Genomic DNA, 16,901 nt, shown 5'->3' with positions numbered 1-16,901 from the left:
CAGTATATCCTAGATACAATATATGTGTGCAGAACCGAACGGTTCTCTTGTTGCACAGGGAGAATTGGATTCAGAAGGTATAAATAACCCGGGAAGAAAAACAAAAATGCAAGCAGTTTATATTCATTTCCCAGTGTTCTTTCTTTGGGTGTATCTGCTTCTGTCCATCCTTGATCAATTGAAACTGAGTTAGATCTCTTTGTCGAAGAGATCCACTTCCATTAGAATTATCCTCATACAGTATCGTTGTTGAGGTATATAATGATCTCTTGGTTCTGCTCATTTCACTTAGCATCAGTGTTTGAATGAAATTCACTTAATTGTTTAGTGGTAGCAGTAGGGGATAAAGAGCATCATAACTATCTCCAGGATTAATGAGTGGGGTGAGATAGGGGAGAGAATAGAGATAAAAGAAGATGCAACCAGTATCAGAAAGGATAATTTGGGATATAGTGTCATACCAGAAGACCTAAATCTCTGTGAGAATGATTATTTGGAATGTAGAATATGTTTGTCTAGGGAAGACTAGTTGTAAGTTAATGTAGTTGTCTGGACAAGAAGCAATGAGATCTGCTGCTATGTGGTAGTTGTGAGAAAAGTGAGAATTGTAGAGGTGCAGTGTACAAGACCAGGGTGATTGACTGACTACATTTGGGGGTAGGGAAAAATAAAAATGGATTAACATGTTTTTAAATCTGGGTGACTTTCAGAGACAATGATAAGTTTGGAGGAGGGATAAGTTTGAATAAGAGTACTCTATTTGGGATATGTCATCAAATATTCCCACTTTTTTATTGGCGTTTAATGACTTAAAACTCTGTTATATTTTTACAACTCTAATCATCAAAAAATCCTCATCTCTAAACTAGAAATATCTTTCCATATTGATTTGAACCTTGACTACTTTTTTTAATTCTAATCATTCAGCTATTTTGAAATCCATTTAGGTGTACTGTTGTCTTGCCTACTTCACCATATTTTCCCCCCAAAACAAACTCTGGACTAAAATCTAGATATATCATATTCCCTCTATCCTCCCCTCTATCTTACCAGTTTAATGTAACTTTTTCAAAAAGAAAATAAAATTAGTCTGACATGACTTATTATTCTTGTTATTTATGAATTTAGCATAGCTTTTTTGTGATCATTATTTTATTTCCCCAGATATTAATTGTTTTTTGATAGTGTGTTCAAGAGCAGAGAAGAAGAAAAAATTTTGAATACATAAAATTCAAAATCTTTTAAATGAATATAATCAATATTGCTAGAATAAAAAGGGGAAAAAAATATCAGCTGAGAAAAATATTCACATTAACTATCTTTGATAAAGTCTTGATATCCAAATTGTTTAGAGAATTAATATATATATATAAGTACTACAGACATTCCCCAACAGATTAGTCAAAAATAAGAAAAGAATAAACTATTCTCCAAACTGTTAACTACCTTCTGAATATTGCTCCAAATCATTTATAATACAAGAAACGAAAATCACAATTTTGAAGTTTCAATTTATACCCAACAATTTGGAAAAAAATTTAAGAATAAAAATGTTAGTGAAAGGTTTGTAGGGAAATTTGTAAATCCCTTTGGGAATCATATGCTAACTCCTAAGCCAAAAACAAAAAAAAAAAAAAAAAGAAAGAAAAGAAAAATTTCATATATTAAAATATTCATAGCATCTTTGGGGGGTTTTTTTGGTAGTAAAGAACTAGAAACAAAGTAAATGTTTGTTGAATAGAGAGTGGAGAATGACTAGACAAAACAAATTATGCTATGATTATAATATTCCCTCAGATTATGAATAATAGGAACTCAGAGAACTACAGGAGAATGTATATGAACTAATAAGCAGAATCAAGAAAATAATATGTCAGTGACTGGTATGTAATTATAATGAAGATAGCCTAATCTTAGAGAAGAGTTGAATTATTTATTAATTATACTTTTTTGCAGAGGTTATGGAAACATGTACAATATTATAGATATGGTTGATGTAATTGAATTTTTTTAGTGGCTCTTTCACCCCTCAACTCCCCACCCACTTAGTGCTGACTTCTGGTAGGGAAAGAAAAACAACGAATATATTTAGAATTGAAGACTTGGAAAACCAGAGGTTATCACTAAAATTAGTTAAAATTAGTTGTTTTTTTTTCCCTTTTAAATAGTATTTTCTTTTTCAAATTACACATTAAAACAAAATTTTTTCTCTTCTTTATATTTAAATTTAATTTGTTTGAAAAAACAATAAGAAAAAAGAAAGGGATATAAAAAGAAATAGAAAACAAAATAAAGCAAAACAAAAGAGAACATTGCCCAGCAGAATATCAGGGAAGATTTTTTATATATACAACAAATTACCAGATCAAGAAAGTGTATATATAGTATTGTGTGTGTGTGTGTGTGTGTGTGTGTGTGTGTGTGTGTATTAGTAGAAAAAATTATATTCATGAATATCCATATTTTCTTTACTTTCTTGTAAATTGTTCTTTGGTTCTTTGTTGCACATCTTTCTTTATTCTTTTTTCCCCTCTTTCATCCATGCCACCACCCCTAAGCAATCTACAGTTAAGAAAAGATATTTTTTATATACATATGTATCAATACATACATACATATATATATATATATATATATAATAGATACATACACATACTCACACGTCTTATCTCTGCTGATTCTAAGTAAATTCTACTTCATAACTTAGCTTGCTATTTAACCTCCTCCCACCCAAGGATCCCTTTCTTGTCTTCTTCCCTCAATTTTTGCTTCCTCTTCCATCCATCCCTTCTCCCTTATTTCTTTAGATTTTGGAGGGTACTATATCTTTCAAGGTATATATGTAATGTTGCCTATTGAACTCATTCTCAATGTAAGTAGGCTCTCCTCCTCTCTCTAATGCCTTGATGTCTAGTCTTCCTTTGCATCTCATTTGTAAAATATAATTAGTATATTTAACTTAATTCTGCCAATCTTTCTTTTGAGCTATCCTATGTTTTTGTTTTGGGGACTAAGTGACTTGCCTAAAGTCATACAGTGAACTACCCTATTGTTGATGTGAATCTTAAACATAGTATGCATTTCCCATTTTAAAAAATAATTGAACAATTTGTTTATGTCCGTAATGAGTTCTTTAAAAATGATCTTTGATATTGGCTCTTATGTTAAATTTTTTAAGTTCAGTTTTGTTGGATAGAAAGTCCTGAAAATCTGCAAGTTTGTTGAAAGTCCATTTTTTTCCCTCATACATTCAGAACTATAAATAATTTAGCTAAATATGATATTTTTGGTTGCAGGCCTAGTTCCTTTGATTATTGGTAGATATGATTCCAAAACAGTCTTTTATTGTAGCTGTTAATAAATTTTGTACAATTCTGATTGTAGCTCCAGCACATCTGAATTGTTTCTTGTTTCTTGCAAAATGTTCTCTTTGATCTGGGGATTTTGAAATTTAGCAATAATATTTCTGTGTGTTTTCCATGAGGGATCTCTTTGAGGTGGTGATTGGTAGATTTTTTTTTTTTTCTGTTTTTACTTTCTCCTCTTGTTCTATCACTCCAGGACAATTTTCTTAGTCCTATTTTTGGTAGCATTTCAATTTTATAGCATTTCAATTATTCTTATTTTTACTCTTCTTGATCTGTTCTCCTATTTTTCTTTATAAAATGTTTCACATTATCTTCTATTTTCTTATTTTTTTTATAATGTTTTGTTATTTCTTGGTCTCTCATTGCTTTACTGGCTTCCCATTGCCCAATTCAAATTTTCAAACAATTATTATCATCTTTGAGACCCTGTATCTTCTTTTTCAGTTGGTCAACTTTTTTTTTTCATGATCTTCTTTTTCTTGGATGGTGCTCCACCCTCCTGCAGATGCTCACAGGCAACAGTGTCCTTACTCTGTTGCTTGCTCACTCCCTGGATGCTGCTTCTTTCTTGCGCAGGGCCACATTTGAGTAGCACAGCTAGCTTGGCATTCCCAATCAGCTGAGATTCACTTCTCTTCCCAAACTCACACCCTAACTCTGCAAACTTTCTGCTGTGGCTCCAGTCACACCCAGCACCCCTGAGGGGTCCATTTCTTGTTTCTGTCCTCTGAGGTGTTTGTAATTCAGACAAGTTAATCCCCAAGTCCAGTGTCTTTCTTCAGATCTTCTGGGGGTAGACTGACTGTTCTGCTGCAGTTCTTGAATTTTCACCAGTTTATGTTCATTCTGAAGTACAAATTTGTTCTATTTGTGTGGGAAATTGGGAGAGCTCAAAATTTATTAACCTACTCTGTCATCTTCCCAGAATCCTCCCTAACCCCTTTCATGAAACAGTTTTAACATTCATTTTTAAAATAAAATGTTGAGTTTCAAATTTTCTCCTTTTCTTCTCTACCTCCTTCCTAAAGGAATAAACATTTAATATGGGTTATATATGTGTAGTCGTAAAAAATATAACAGGTTTTTTTAGAGGACTAAAATCTATTCTATATTTTTGCCAGAAACCCAAATCAAGCATCCTAGCTTTTGAATATTCTGTTCTCTTCAATAAAATAGATAAATAAATTTAAAAAATAATTTAATCATTCTTCTCTAGTTCTTTAGAAACTTTCCTTCTCCAAGATTTTTAGAAAACATAATGATGATATAGTGGGATCATCTAGTAGTTCATCTGGGCCCTGACCAACTGTTTCCTTATTTATCTTGATATAGTTTTCTATTTAGACATTTCTGTCCTAACTCTTTCATTACAGAAGTCATTTTCTGTGGCATAAAAGAGAAGTAAATTAAGAATTTATTGTCCCTGCTTTTATAGTTGATTACTATTGCTATTACTGTATAATATTCTCCTGCTCTCTTTGCTGCTCTCTCATCAAAATGAGGTGTAGATATGGGGTACCTAAATTAAATTAGGGTTTAATTGAGGTCTAGTGGCAGGTTCGGGATACAGGGAGCCAAATAGAGCTCCCTTGCAACCCTTTTGGATTCAGCGCAAGGATATGGAATTAATAAATGAGGTCTAGTGGCGGAGCAAAGAGTCCCCTATAAAGGAATTTACAGGCCCAAAAAGCTAGATTGATAAAAGAGGTTTCTTATGGGGTTTGGAAGTAAAGTTAAAGTATAGTTAAGGAAATAAGTAAGGATAAAGAGATAAGAGGACACTGGAAACAGGATTCCAGTGGACAGAGACCCCTGTTGTAAGGTTGGCATGTTTGGAACCTCTGCAAAGAGAGGGCTCCAATTTGATTCTTTTATAAGGAGAGATTTAGCTAACGGGGCCTGTGAGTGGAGTCCCAGGTTGGCTCGTTTGGGCTTTCAGTGGGGGCTTGAGTTTGCTTGGTGGGGGTTGGGAAACTTGAGCAGATCATTAGAATGGGGGCTAATGAGGGCTGGAACAGGCCAGGATCTTCTATTGGAATTCAAAGAGGTGCTTTTGACCAGGATTTGTGAATCAAAAGGTCCTAGCTTCCTGGATTGATAATGCATCAGCTAGGAGGGGTTGGGAATCAGAAACAAAATCAGTTCTTAAAGGGACCACAACCTGCATCAACTTCACTTTTCATCAGTCCATATAAGTCTTCCTAGACGTTTTCTGCTCATCATTTCTTATAACATAGTAGTACTGCATACCATAAAGGATATTGACTCGATTACATTTCGTTCTTTTAAGCAATGAGGAATATTATCTTCAACTAGTTAACCTTTAAAGAACTTGTTTGGAATCCTTACATTAGGCAGGGAGTAAGTGTAATGTCCAGGCTAGCTTTCTGGAGGTCTTCGGGACCAGCCTTGATCTTAGTGCAGGGAGTGCAGGAGGCAGGAGAGCCATCAGGAGGCTAGTCAAAGATAAAATGGCTCATTTCCAGGCCTTCTTATCCCTTAAATACATTATTGTAATTACATTATTGTAATTACTGATTACATCACCATACTAAGTACCAAGTATATATGTGAACTAGAGAACCATCATCTCATCAATTCCACTGAGTTAACACCTTGTTTCAAGTATACTTCTCCAAAGTTCTGTCTCTCTACAAGTAAGAACTTGAGGTACTATGCTTATTTTATTCTATTCCTTATAACAGATATTGATGGCACCTCAAATGGAGACTTTTCCCACTATACACATTCCTTATCCCCTTATCCCTCTATTCTCAGTCTGTTAGATAGACGCTGGTACTGGTTTGTAGAACATGTTTGCATTATTCCAATTTGAAGTACCATACATAGCAAGAAGTAGCCAAATCTAAATAGACGTTTAATCCTGAACACTGACCTATTAATTAATGGTTTGAGTATTTATTTGAGAAGTTGAAACTTACGGTCTCTTTTTTTCTACTACTAATTTCTACTATTAATAATACTAATCATTTCTATACATATTTAATCAAGCTACTTTTAGACTTAAAAGAGCTTTTAAAATCAATAAAGCTATTCCATTTAGGGTGGATTTCATGTTTTCCTATCCTTTAAAGTACTGTATAATTGTACACAATTACATTCTACTCCGTTTTCTTACTCCCATTACAAGTGTTCATTCAGGAGCTACAGTATGTGATACTGCTATAGGATTGCCAGATTTTACTGTAGAAAATACAGGGCATAGTTAGGCATGAGGGAGTAGGGAGAAGAGACTGAGTATTGACAAAATGAGACTCGGATACTGGATTGTTTTGCATCCCAACTCAATTGAAACAAGGACAAGGCACTGAAATACAAGCCAACTCTGTATACTCAGACCATCTGGCAACCCTTCTCCACAAGTTTAGGCTTCTTGATTGCGTATAGACCTTGGAGAGCTGTAATTTATGCTACTTTGCTAGCAAAAAATTTTTATATCTCGTCTTTCAAGAGACCATTGTTTATTGTCATAAAATTGTCTATGCCCAGTGTTATCTGTAAGGTGGAATAATTATCTGTCTAGCTATCATAATTCAGATTCAGAGCTTCCATTAGGACATACTAGTTTCCCCCAATTTATGTAGTCATGATTGTACTGATAATTATCATGACTAAGCTATCATTTTAAAAAAAATAAAATGAACATGTTATGGAAGTTGATAGAAATTTAAAACTTATTTTGATGAACTACTGAATATTCATCTTTTTCTTTTTCAGGAGAAGACTTTGCAGTTGTGCAGCAAGAAATTATTATGATGAAAGACTGTAAACATCCAAACATTGTTGCTTATTTTGGCAGCTATCTCAGGTATAATATTTGTTTTCAAATTTTTAAAAAATGTTATATTAGGTGAAGAATGAAAAATAAATGTATCACTATAGGATTATGTATAATAAACTATATAATCATTATTTTTGAGCATATCTGCTTTTTTTCTTCTCCCACACAGAAAGCCATTCTTTTTTGTGTGTGTCTATTGTGTTTTATTTATTTTATTAAATATTTGCCTACATTTTTTGGTTTTGCTCAATAATATTTTATTTTTCCAAATACATGTAAAAATAGTTTTCAACATTTGATTTTGTAAGACTTTGTGTTCCAAATTTTTCTCCCTCCCTCCCTTACTAAGGCAACACGAAATCTGATGTAACAGGTTAAATATGTGCAATCTTTTAAAACACATTTCCATTTTTTACATGTTGTACAAGAAAAATCAGACCAAAAAGGAAAAAAAACATGAGAAGAAAAAAGTAATCAAACAAAAAAAGTGAAAATGCTATACTTCGATTCATATTTTATCTCCATCGTTCTCTCTCTGGATGGCAGATGACATTTACCATACCAAGTATATTGGAATTGTCTTGAATCACCACATTGCTGAGAAGAGCCAAGTGCATCACAGTTGATCATCACATAATCTTGCTGTTAAAATGTACAATGTTTTCCTGGTTCTGCTCACTTCACTCAGCTTTAGCTCATGTAAGTCTTTTGAGGCTTTTCTGAAATGAGCCTGGTCATCATTTCTTATAGAACAATGATATCCCATTACATTCATATGTTATAACTTATTCAACCATTCCCAACTAATTGGCATTCACTTAATTTCTAGTTCTTTAGGACTATAGGAAGGACTACTAGAAACATTTTTGCATGTGTGGATCCTTTTCCCTCTTTTATGATCTCTTTGGGAGATAAACCCAGTAGTGGTATTGCTGGATTAAAGGATATGTACAGTTTCATAGTCCTTTGGACATAGTTTCAAATTGCTCTCCATTATAGTGGGATCATATCACAATTCTATATTAGTGTCTCAATTTTCCTACATCCCCTCCCAACAATTTATCATTATCTTGTCCTGTCAACTTAGCCTATCTGAGAAGTGTGAAGTAATAACCTCAGAGTTGTCTTAATTTGCATTACAGAAAGCCATTCTTTAAAAAGGGGGGGGGGGGGAGGGATGCAATCGGTTAATAAGCAAAATTAATTAGCATATAATTAAATTCAACAGTATATGCAGGATTCAGTTTCTATAGTTCCCCACCTCTTCAAAGAAAGGAGGGAGGTATAGTCTCTTTTTTTTTTTTCTGGCCCAAATTTAGTAATTATAACATTTCAGCTTCCTGTTTGTTTTTTTTTTATTTATATTCTTAAACTGTTCATATTGTATTCCTAGTTTTCCACATTTCGCTTTGCCTCCATTCACAAAAGGTTTTCCTTAGCTTCCTTGTATTCTTCATGTTTGTTGTTTTTTTTTTTTCTTAAAGTGAAATAATACTTTGTTATATTCCTCACCACATTGTTGAATTGTGTTCCATTAGATGGACATCTGTTTTTTTGTTTGTTTGTTTGTTTTGCTTTCCATTCTTTTCTGAATTTTATTTTCTATTTCATATCCTATATCCTTATTTTCTCCCAAGTGCCTCTGGTTAAAATTCATTATCCCTTTCTTCCCCTGTACTTTAGTCTCAGAGAAGTAATTTCTACAGATCATAATATCTGATAAAAGCAGTGCCACATGATGGCCACATGAGGCAGCCACAAACCCTTTGTACCTCATGGATGTGCTCCTAATTTGTTCTCATATTTAAATGTTGGACAGATGGAAGTTTTTGCTACCTAATATTACAGGTGAACCATTGCAATGAAATCGTTATACATGTCACCAAACTGTTTATACTTTTGGCTCAATGATACTACTCTTACACTTAAAGTCCAAAGAGATCGAAGAAAAAAAAGGACTCATGCATAAGTATTAATAGAAGTTCTTTTTGTAGTAGCAAAGAACTAGAAACCAAAGGAGAGAAAATTGCCATTAATTGGGAAATGACTGAACAAATTGTGATACATGAATGTTTGGAATATTAATGGACTAGAAGAAATAATAAAAGGTGACACTTTTAGAAGTAATTTGGAAGTTTTGTCTGAATTAATGATGTAAGCAGATGCAATAATATAGTAATTCAACAACTGTAAAAATAAACAGTTTTGAAAGTTGTAAGAATTGTGAGCAACTCAATAACCAGACATAATTCCAGAGGACCAATGATGAGGAATGCTACCTGCCTCCTGCCAGAAGATCATGGAGTAATATGCAGAAAGGGAATTTTTTTTAATATAGCCAAAGGAAATATTTATTTTGCATGATTATTCAAATTTATAATGTATTTTGTTTTTCTTTTTCTTTTCCCCCCAACTGTGAAGGATAGGGGGAAGAGCAGGAATAATGGGAGGGAATGAAAACCAATTTTTGTTAATTAAAAAACATCTTGAAAGAAAAAACATGGACTCTAAGAAGGGATAGGGCACTTTCCTTTGGATGTTAATATGATAATTGACAAAATAATGAAGGCCAAGCCATTCATTTCTGATTTTGTTGCTCCTTGCTCTGCCAAAATAAATGATACCTTATACTAGAAATGACGAAACAAAAATGACCTAAAAAAGTAAGGTGTTTTGCAGACCTCAAGGATTCAATCCAACTGGCCCAGATAAATTAGATCCTTTAGTTCAAAAGATTGCAGGTTTGATTACTAAGGCAGATCAGATCATGAAAGTTGGGAGAAGTATCACAATATTAGAAAAAAGGCAAATCTTGACCTTTGTTTGGTGTGTTTAGAGACCTTCAGTCTTTTTACATTTTACTCTCTGATATGATCTCCTGGATGTTTTACAAACAAGAAGATACTTCTTCTTTCATCTCTGAGCTCTGGCCATCCCCCATGCCTGGAATGCTCTCTCTCTCTTCCACTGTGACTACTCATCTCTTTGTCTTTATTAGTCTATTAAATCTTGTCTTCTATAGAAGCCCTTTCTCTACTCCTCTTTGCCTTTCCTTTTATATTGTATGTATTTGTTATTACCCCTATTAGAGTGTAAGTTTCTTATAGTCAGGAGCTAACTTGTCTTTTTTGGGGGTATCCCCAGTGTTTAGCAGAGTATCTGGCATATAGTAGGATCTTAATGACTGTTGATTGTTGACTTGATTTTTTAAAAATAGGAAGGGAACAGAGTTTACAGATTAGAGACCAGTGTGTTTGATGGTGATCTCTAGAGAAATTATATAACAAATAAATAAAAGAAATATTTTGACCACTAGGCAGAAAGGAAATGAGTAATTGAAAAGTGCCAATATGGCTTCATCAAGAATAGATAATGAGAAACTAACTTCACTTGCATTTTTGTTTTTTGTTTTGTTTTGTTTTTGGGAGGGGGGTTGGACAAGATCACTAGAGTAGTAAGGGAAACTGCACGAGATCCATTCCCTGGATAGTATCTTCTTAAATTACTATTCTTGAGGGGAAGGTATGTTTGTATGTATGTGAAAGCAATTTAATCATATGGATTTGGAACTGATTGAATGGCCAGGCTCAAAGAATATTTGTTAATGATTCATTTTCCACGTGACAGAAGATCTTCAGTGGAGTATCCCAGGGATCTGAGCAGGATCCTGTGACATTTATCATTTTTGTGATTTGAATAAAGGTATTGATATTATGTTCATCCAATTTATTGATTTTACTAGCTACTTGGGATAGCTAACACAGTAAATGACTAAGAAGATCTTGATAGAACATTTTGATGGAGCTAAAGAAATTCAATAAAATTAAAAATTAAATAGGACAAAAGATGGAAAAGACATAAACAGACAACAATTATTTAGAAAAAGTGGCAGTGTTATTTATGTAGCTTTATGTGAGTTATCAGTATGATGTTGCAGTCAAAAAAAATAATGCACATTTGGACTGTATTAAGAGGTGCAGCATAGCTTTAGAAATAGGAAATTAATAATCACATCAACAAATATTCATTTAGTGCCAGTCACTATGTTATGTGCTGATGATACAAAGAAAGACAAAAAGCTTTTTTCTCAAGGGGAAGACAATACTCAGATAGCTATATACAAACAAGCTATATACATAAAAATTTGGAGAAAAGTAAAACACACTGGCATTGAGGATTGGGAAAGGCTTCTTATAAAAGGTGGGGTTTTAGTTGAAAATTTATGGAAGGCAGGGAAGCCAAGAAATATAGATGAGGAGGGAGAAAATCACATGCCTGGGGACTAGCCAGTTAAAATATATCAACTTGAGAGATGGAAGGTCTTATCTGAGGAAGAACAAGGAAGAGACTACCACAACCAGTGAATTTGGAAGAGGAGGGTAGGGGGGGAGTATTAGGTAGAAGTATGACTTGAAAGTTCAGCCAATGCTGGGATTGTTGACCAGAAAATTGCATCATCCAGAGATAGCCAAGTCTTAGTCATTAAGCATTTATTACCTACTAAGTTTTGGAGTTAAAAAGAGTGGTAAAAAGTTGCTCCTGTTCTCAAGAAGCTCACAATCCCATTGGGAGGGCAGCCTGCCAATCTTTATGTATAAATAGGACATAATGGGACACACCAGAAATAAACCTAGAAAGGAAGGAGATGGAATTAAGGGGCATCATGAAAAGTTTTTTGTAGAAAATGGAAGCTATAAGGTAGAGGTTGGGGGGTGAAAAATAGTTAAAAAGGTACTTGGCTTTGGTGTTTGGGCATCTCAGAGGGCGGTGAAACCCTCAATAGTATTAGGGACATATCACATTCAAGAGCCCGTTGGGAGGAAAAGTAACGGGGTCCTGTTTGGAATATGCTGAGTTTGGTGTCTGAGACTTCCCATGTTAGTAAGATTTCTAATAAGCAGTTGGAGATATGAATACAGAGATTCAGGGCTAGATAAATAGATATGTGAATCTGCACTCATTGAGGAGAAGAAAATGGAAGGAGAAAGGAAAAGGTTAAGCTGGAAGAAGGTATGTACTCTTGTACTTTGCCTTGTTATATTTCATCCAAAGCTTTGTATTTTGTTTGCTGTGGTATCTCTTAAGAAAGATGTCAGTAAAGTGGTGAATGTCCAGAAGGTTACCAAGGTAGTGAACGACTGTGGATTCTTTAAAATGAAAATCATCTGAAGCTAGTTCTGGTTAGCCTGAGGAGGTGGGAAGGAATATAACAGCTGGCTTCAAGTATTTAAAGGGTTGTCACATGGAGAGAGATAATTGGACTTGTTTTGCTTGACTCAAAAAAACAGAAGGAGAAACACTGAAGGGAAGTTGAGAATTCAGACTCAATATCAGGGAAAACTTGCCATTATTGCCTGAGGAGAATATGGGCTTTCCTTCCTTGGAAACTAGACCTCAATTGTCAAGTATGTTTTAGTGGGTTCCTTTTGTGTAGAAGTTGAATTAAATGACCTCCAAAATCGTTTTCAACTCTCCATGCCATAATCTGCCAGATTCATCTGCAGACTTAGCATTGTATTAATTAAAATACCAAAGAATTATTAATGTATCTGTGGAAAGCATCAGGAATTAATCTCGAGGAAAACGTTTGAAATATAGAAAAGTTAGCCATTGGACAGCCTAGGTCAACCCAGAAAGTTGTTGTATTCAGTAACTCAATAGTGTAGTATTAGTGTAGTATTCAGAAACTCAAGGACAAAAAGTGCTCAGAAAATTTGAAAGCAGTCTGGGGCAAAGTAGGCTTAGTGCAAATCTTACACCATATGCCTTGCTAAGGTCCATATGGATAAATGGTCTAAATATAAAAAGTCACATTTAGTGGAGAGTAGTGTAAGAGATCATGTTTCACAAGTATTATGGCTGGGGGGATAATTATTTTAAAAAAGATGCTGATAATCATAATAAGTAAAATAGACAACGTCATTTATTTGTCAAATAGACAAAGAAGAAATTGCAAATATTAAAGTAAATATAGGAGCACAAGTCATTAATACATTGTTAGTAGAAATGATTTTTAATACTTGAAAGTCACTAAAAGCATATTCTTTTTGATTTCATATATGCCTACTATTGGGTATCAAAGAAATCAAAGATTTCTACAGGGAAAAGATGTATAAAAAGATTTATAGCAGCTCTTATTGGGTAGCAAAGAATAGGAAACAAAGTATGTAGCCATTAGTTGATCATGTTTCTTCTAAGGAAGTTATTTTATATATTCTAAGGAAGAATGTAACGTAATGTTTGTGCTCTCTAAGAATGTGGAAAGATCTAAGATGTGGAAAAATTGGTTTATTGTTGATGGAGTTGTGAACTGATCCATTCATTTTGGAGAGCAATCTAAAATTATGCCCCTAATTAAACTGCCTAAACACTTTGACCCAGCAATACCACATATAGTTATATTTACAAAAGTGATTGGGGAAAAAAAAGAAAAGAACATGTATTTTCTAAAATATTTATAGCAATAGTGGCAAAGAATTGCAAATAACCATTGCAGGAATATCCATCAGTTGAGGGATGACCAAAGAAGTTGTGATAGATGATTGTGAATAGTCCTGCTTTGCAGTAAGAAATGATGAGCTCGGTGATCTTAGAAAAACACCAAAAGACTTGTGAGCAGAACAAAGAGAAAGTTGTATGCTGTAGCAGCAGTACTGTTTTAAAAACAACTTTGAGCAAATAAGTAATTTTGAGTGTTATAAATACCCAAATTAATAATAAAGGACATATGAAGAAAGATGCTAGTTACCTCCAGAGAAAGAACTGATAATTAGAGGTATGTATGGAATAATTCATGCACAAACACATACGTGTGTGTGTGTGTGTGTGTGTGTGTGTGTGTGTGTGTGTGTGTGATGGTAGCCATTTCTAGGTTGGAAGGAGGGAAGGAAAAAAAAGAAATTTGCATGATAATTCTATTATATCTTTAAAAGGAATAGCAAGTTCTATACTCCGTAATGGAAATGCTATTTTATTCCAAAACTGAAAATAATTATTATTTTTAAAAGAGGCAAATATGAAGAATTCAGAGAGACTTGGGGGAGGATTTTTGGGATTTATACAGAACAAAATAACCAGAAGAACAATTTTCATGGTGATTACAGTAATGTAGAGGAAAAACAACATTGTTAGACCTCTAAGGTTTTGCTGATAATGAAATTTATATTCTGCCTCTGCAGAGGTGATGAACTAGAGATATATAGGAGATGTAATAATTTCAATGTAATAATTTATTTTATTTCACTCTTGATTTTTACAAGGGAGGGCTCTGTTGTATATGTATGGTGGGGGGTGGGGGTGACACATAAAAGAAAACAGATCAATGAAACAAAAACCGGGAATTTTAGGAAATGTAGAAATAAATTGCATGTAACAGAATATATCCTTTCTATTGCCATCATTGTTTTTGTTCTTTGTTTGAATGTTATGTTTTGTTTGTTATGCATATTTATTCATGTTAAAAATGAGGGAAAGTTAATTTATATTATCTAGAGGTGATGGCTGCAAAGTAAAGTAACACATTATATTTGAAGCAAGTTCTAGATTAGAGATCAACAAACTACTATTAATTTCCCTGGCCAGTGGTTTTCTGAAATGCCAGCTTAGGGATTCTAGCATCGTACTTTATGAGACATTCTAGCTCTTTTTGATAACCTTACTCATAAAAGGATATGTTCTACATATATGTACACTAAAGTCTTGAGTAAGTCTTTGCTAGCAAACTTATTATTCTCTCGCCCTGACTATAGAAATTTTGCTTAGATATAACTACATAAATAGTAAACATTTTAAACACTGTTTGTAAAAAAGCTATTTTGCATGTTACTGGATTATTATTATTCCAATTTAGATCTACCAGATGAAGTCATTTTTTTTTCCTTTTCTGACTTATTACTTGATGGGTTTTCTCCCAGAGATGGCAGGCTTTTTCATCACTTATTTTTACATCTTCCTTAAAATCATGGCCATTCTGTTATTTCAGAGATTGGTAATATTGTTGATTAGGATGCTTCTTCCATGGATGAAGATCACAAGATTACCTTCTAAAATTCTAGGGGGCCCAGACTACAACCACAAAAAGATGCTTTTGCAGAGTTAGTAGTTTTAGAATCTGAAAATACTTGACATGCTTTGAAGATTATTGTCTACTATCAGACAAATGAGTGAGTGAGGTGTTTACATGTAAAACTTTATATAATGAAAGGGGAACCTCCATTTTCTTAGAGAAGTTAATGACAGCTTTTTAAAATTACTCCAAATGTTTCTTCCTCGATCAGTATTAAGTCAAAGATAGCATAGTAGGGTGATAGCAAAAGGCAAGAAAATATGTTGGTTTGGCTTTTTATATCTAAAAGTTTTTACATCTAAAAAGTTAAGGCTTTTATTTTTATTTTTTAAATTGATTTAAAGCACAGTGGATAGAGCACCAGCCTGAAGTCAGGAGTGACCTCAGACACTTAACACTTCCTAGCTGTGTGACCTTGGACAAGTTAATTAACCCCAATTGCCACCAAAAAAAAAAAAAAATTATCCATAGTAAAATTATTTTGTTTTGAATTATAGATACATTATTACAAGTAAGTCATTAAATTTTAGAGATTAAATGAAAGTTTTAATGTAGATTGCTTTTTATTGTAAAATAATTAAGATATATTTTACCTTACCATAGATAAATATAGCCATAAGAAAATTATAAATGCATGCTTTTTCACAATAGGCGAGATAAACTATGGATTTGCATGGAGTTTTGTGGAGGTGGTTCTTTGCAGGACATATATCATGGTAAGTCAGAATTCATATATATATTTTTAAAAGGTGAATAGACTTTTATTTATAATGTCATTGCAACAAAAATAATTTGGAAAGAAAAAGTTGCTTCATGTTACTTCCATAGGTTACTATTTAAATGTTTGTGAGCAGTTCATGGATTAATAATATAAAAATCCTTTATATTATAGCACAACAAATCCCCAGTGCCAGGTTGTCGTGTTTCATAGTACTTTAGGAAAAACATAAGAGTAAAAATTTATTCTTTCTCCTGTGCAAGGAACTATACTACCTAGCTTCAAAGAGATGACATCTGTTTGACAATGAGAAATACAAAGTTTGGGGGATTGTCTCTGCCTCTGATTTTGGCAAGGACAGGTTAAATATAACTCCTTTTTGCCACCTGAACAGACAATAGAGTATAATAGAAAGATAGTACAGTATAATAGAGCACTGGGACTCATTCTTAGCTTTACCACTTAAGAGATAAAACTATTTCACCTCCCTGTGCCTCAGTTTCCTCATCTATACAATGTGAATAATAATGCTCACATTACTTAACTGTTTAGGTCTGTCATTAAGAAATATCATTGTACTTTGTAAAATATTATATAAATGTAAGTTATAATCATATTCAGTGCAGCATATCCAAAGTGAAATTTACTATACTTCCTCTGAATATCTCTCCTGATTTGTTTGTAACTCAGTTCTCCTAATCATTGACTCAAAATCTCAATATCATCTTTTGTTCTTCCTCTCACAAGCTTGTCTCTAAATGCTATATGAAGCTTTGTTCTTTTTATCTCAGAAGTATCTCTGATTTACACTGGCATCCCTGTCCAGGCCTTCCTTGTTAGAATTACCTTTCTCACTTTCCAACACATATCTGGCCCATTTTGTATTCTTCCAAATGATCTACACTATTGCTTTATTAATATTCTTAATGCATAAATATGATTATGCCA

General features: G+C 33.4%; 1 protein-coding gene across 4 annotated transcripts in view; it reads left to right on the top strand.

Moving 5' to 3' along the window:
• MAP4K3 (mitogen-activated protein kinase kinase kinase kinase 3) overlaps positions 1-16,901 on the top strand; it is a 191,730-nt gene that overhangs the window by 77,293 nt on the left and 97,536 nt on the right. For all 4 annotated transcript variants that reach the window (XM_051975155.1, XM_051975157.1, XM_051975156.1 and 1 more), the window contains exons 3-4: positions 7,107-7,197; positions 15,887-15,951. In XM_051975155.1, the coding sequence (XP_051831115.1) occupies positions 7,107-7,197; positions 15,887-15,951 (156 nt within the window). The remainder of the gene's footprint in view (positions 1-7,106; positions 7,198-15,886; positions 15,952-16,901) is intronic.

Source organism: Antechinus flavipes, chromosome 2, assembly GCF_016432865.1.
Source record: "Antechinus flavipes isolate AdamAnt ecotype Samford, QLD, Australia chromosome 2, AdamAnt_v2, whole genome shotgun sequence".
NCBI lineage: Eukaryota > Metazoa > Chordata > Mammalia > Dasyuromorphia > Dasyuridae > Antechinus > Antechinus flavipes.
Note: the sequence above shows the minus strand (reverse complement) of the source record. Positions and strands in the feature narration are given on the sequence as shown.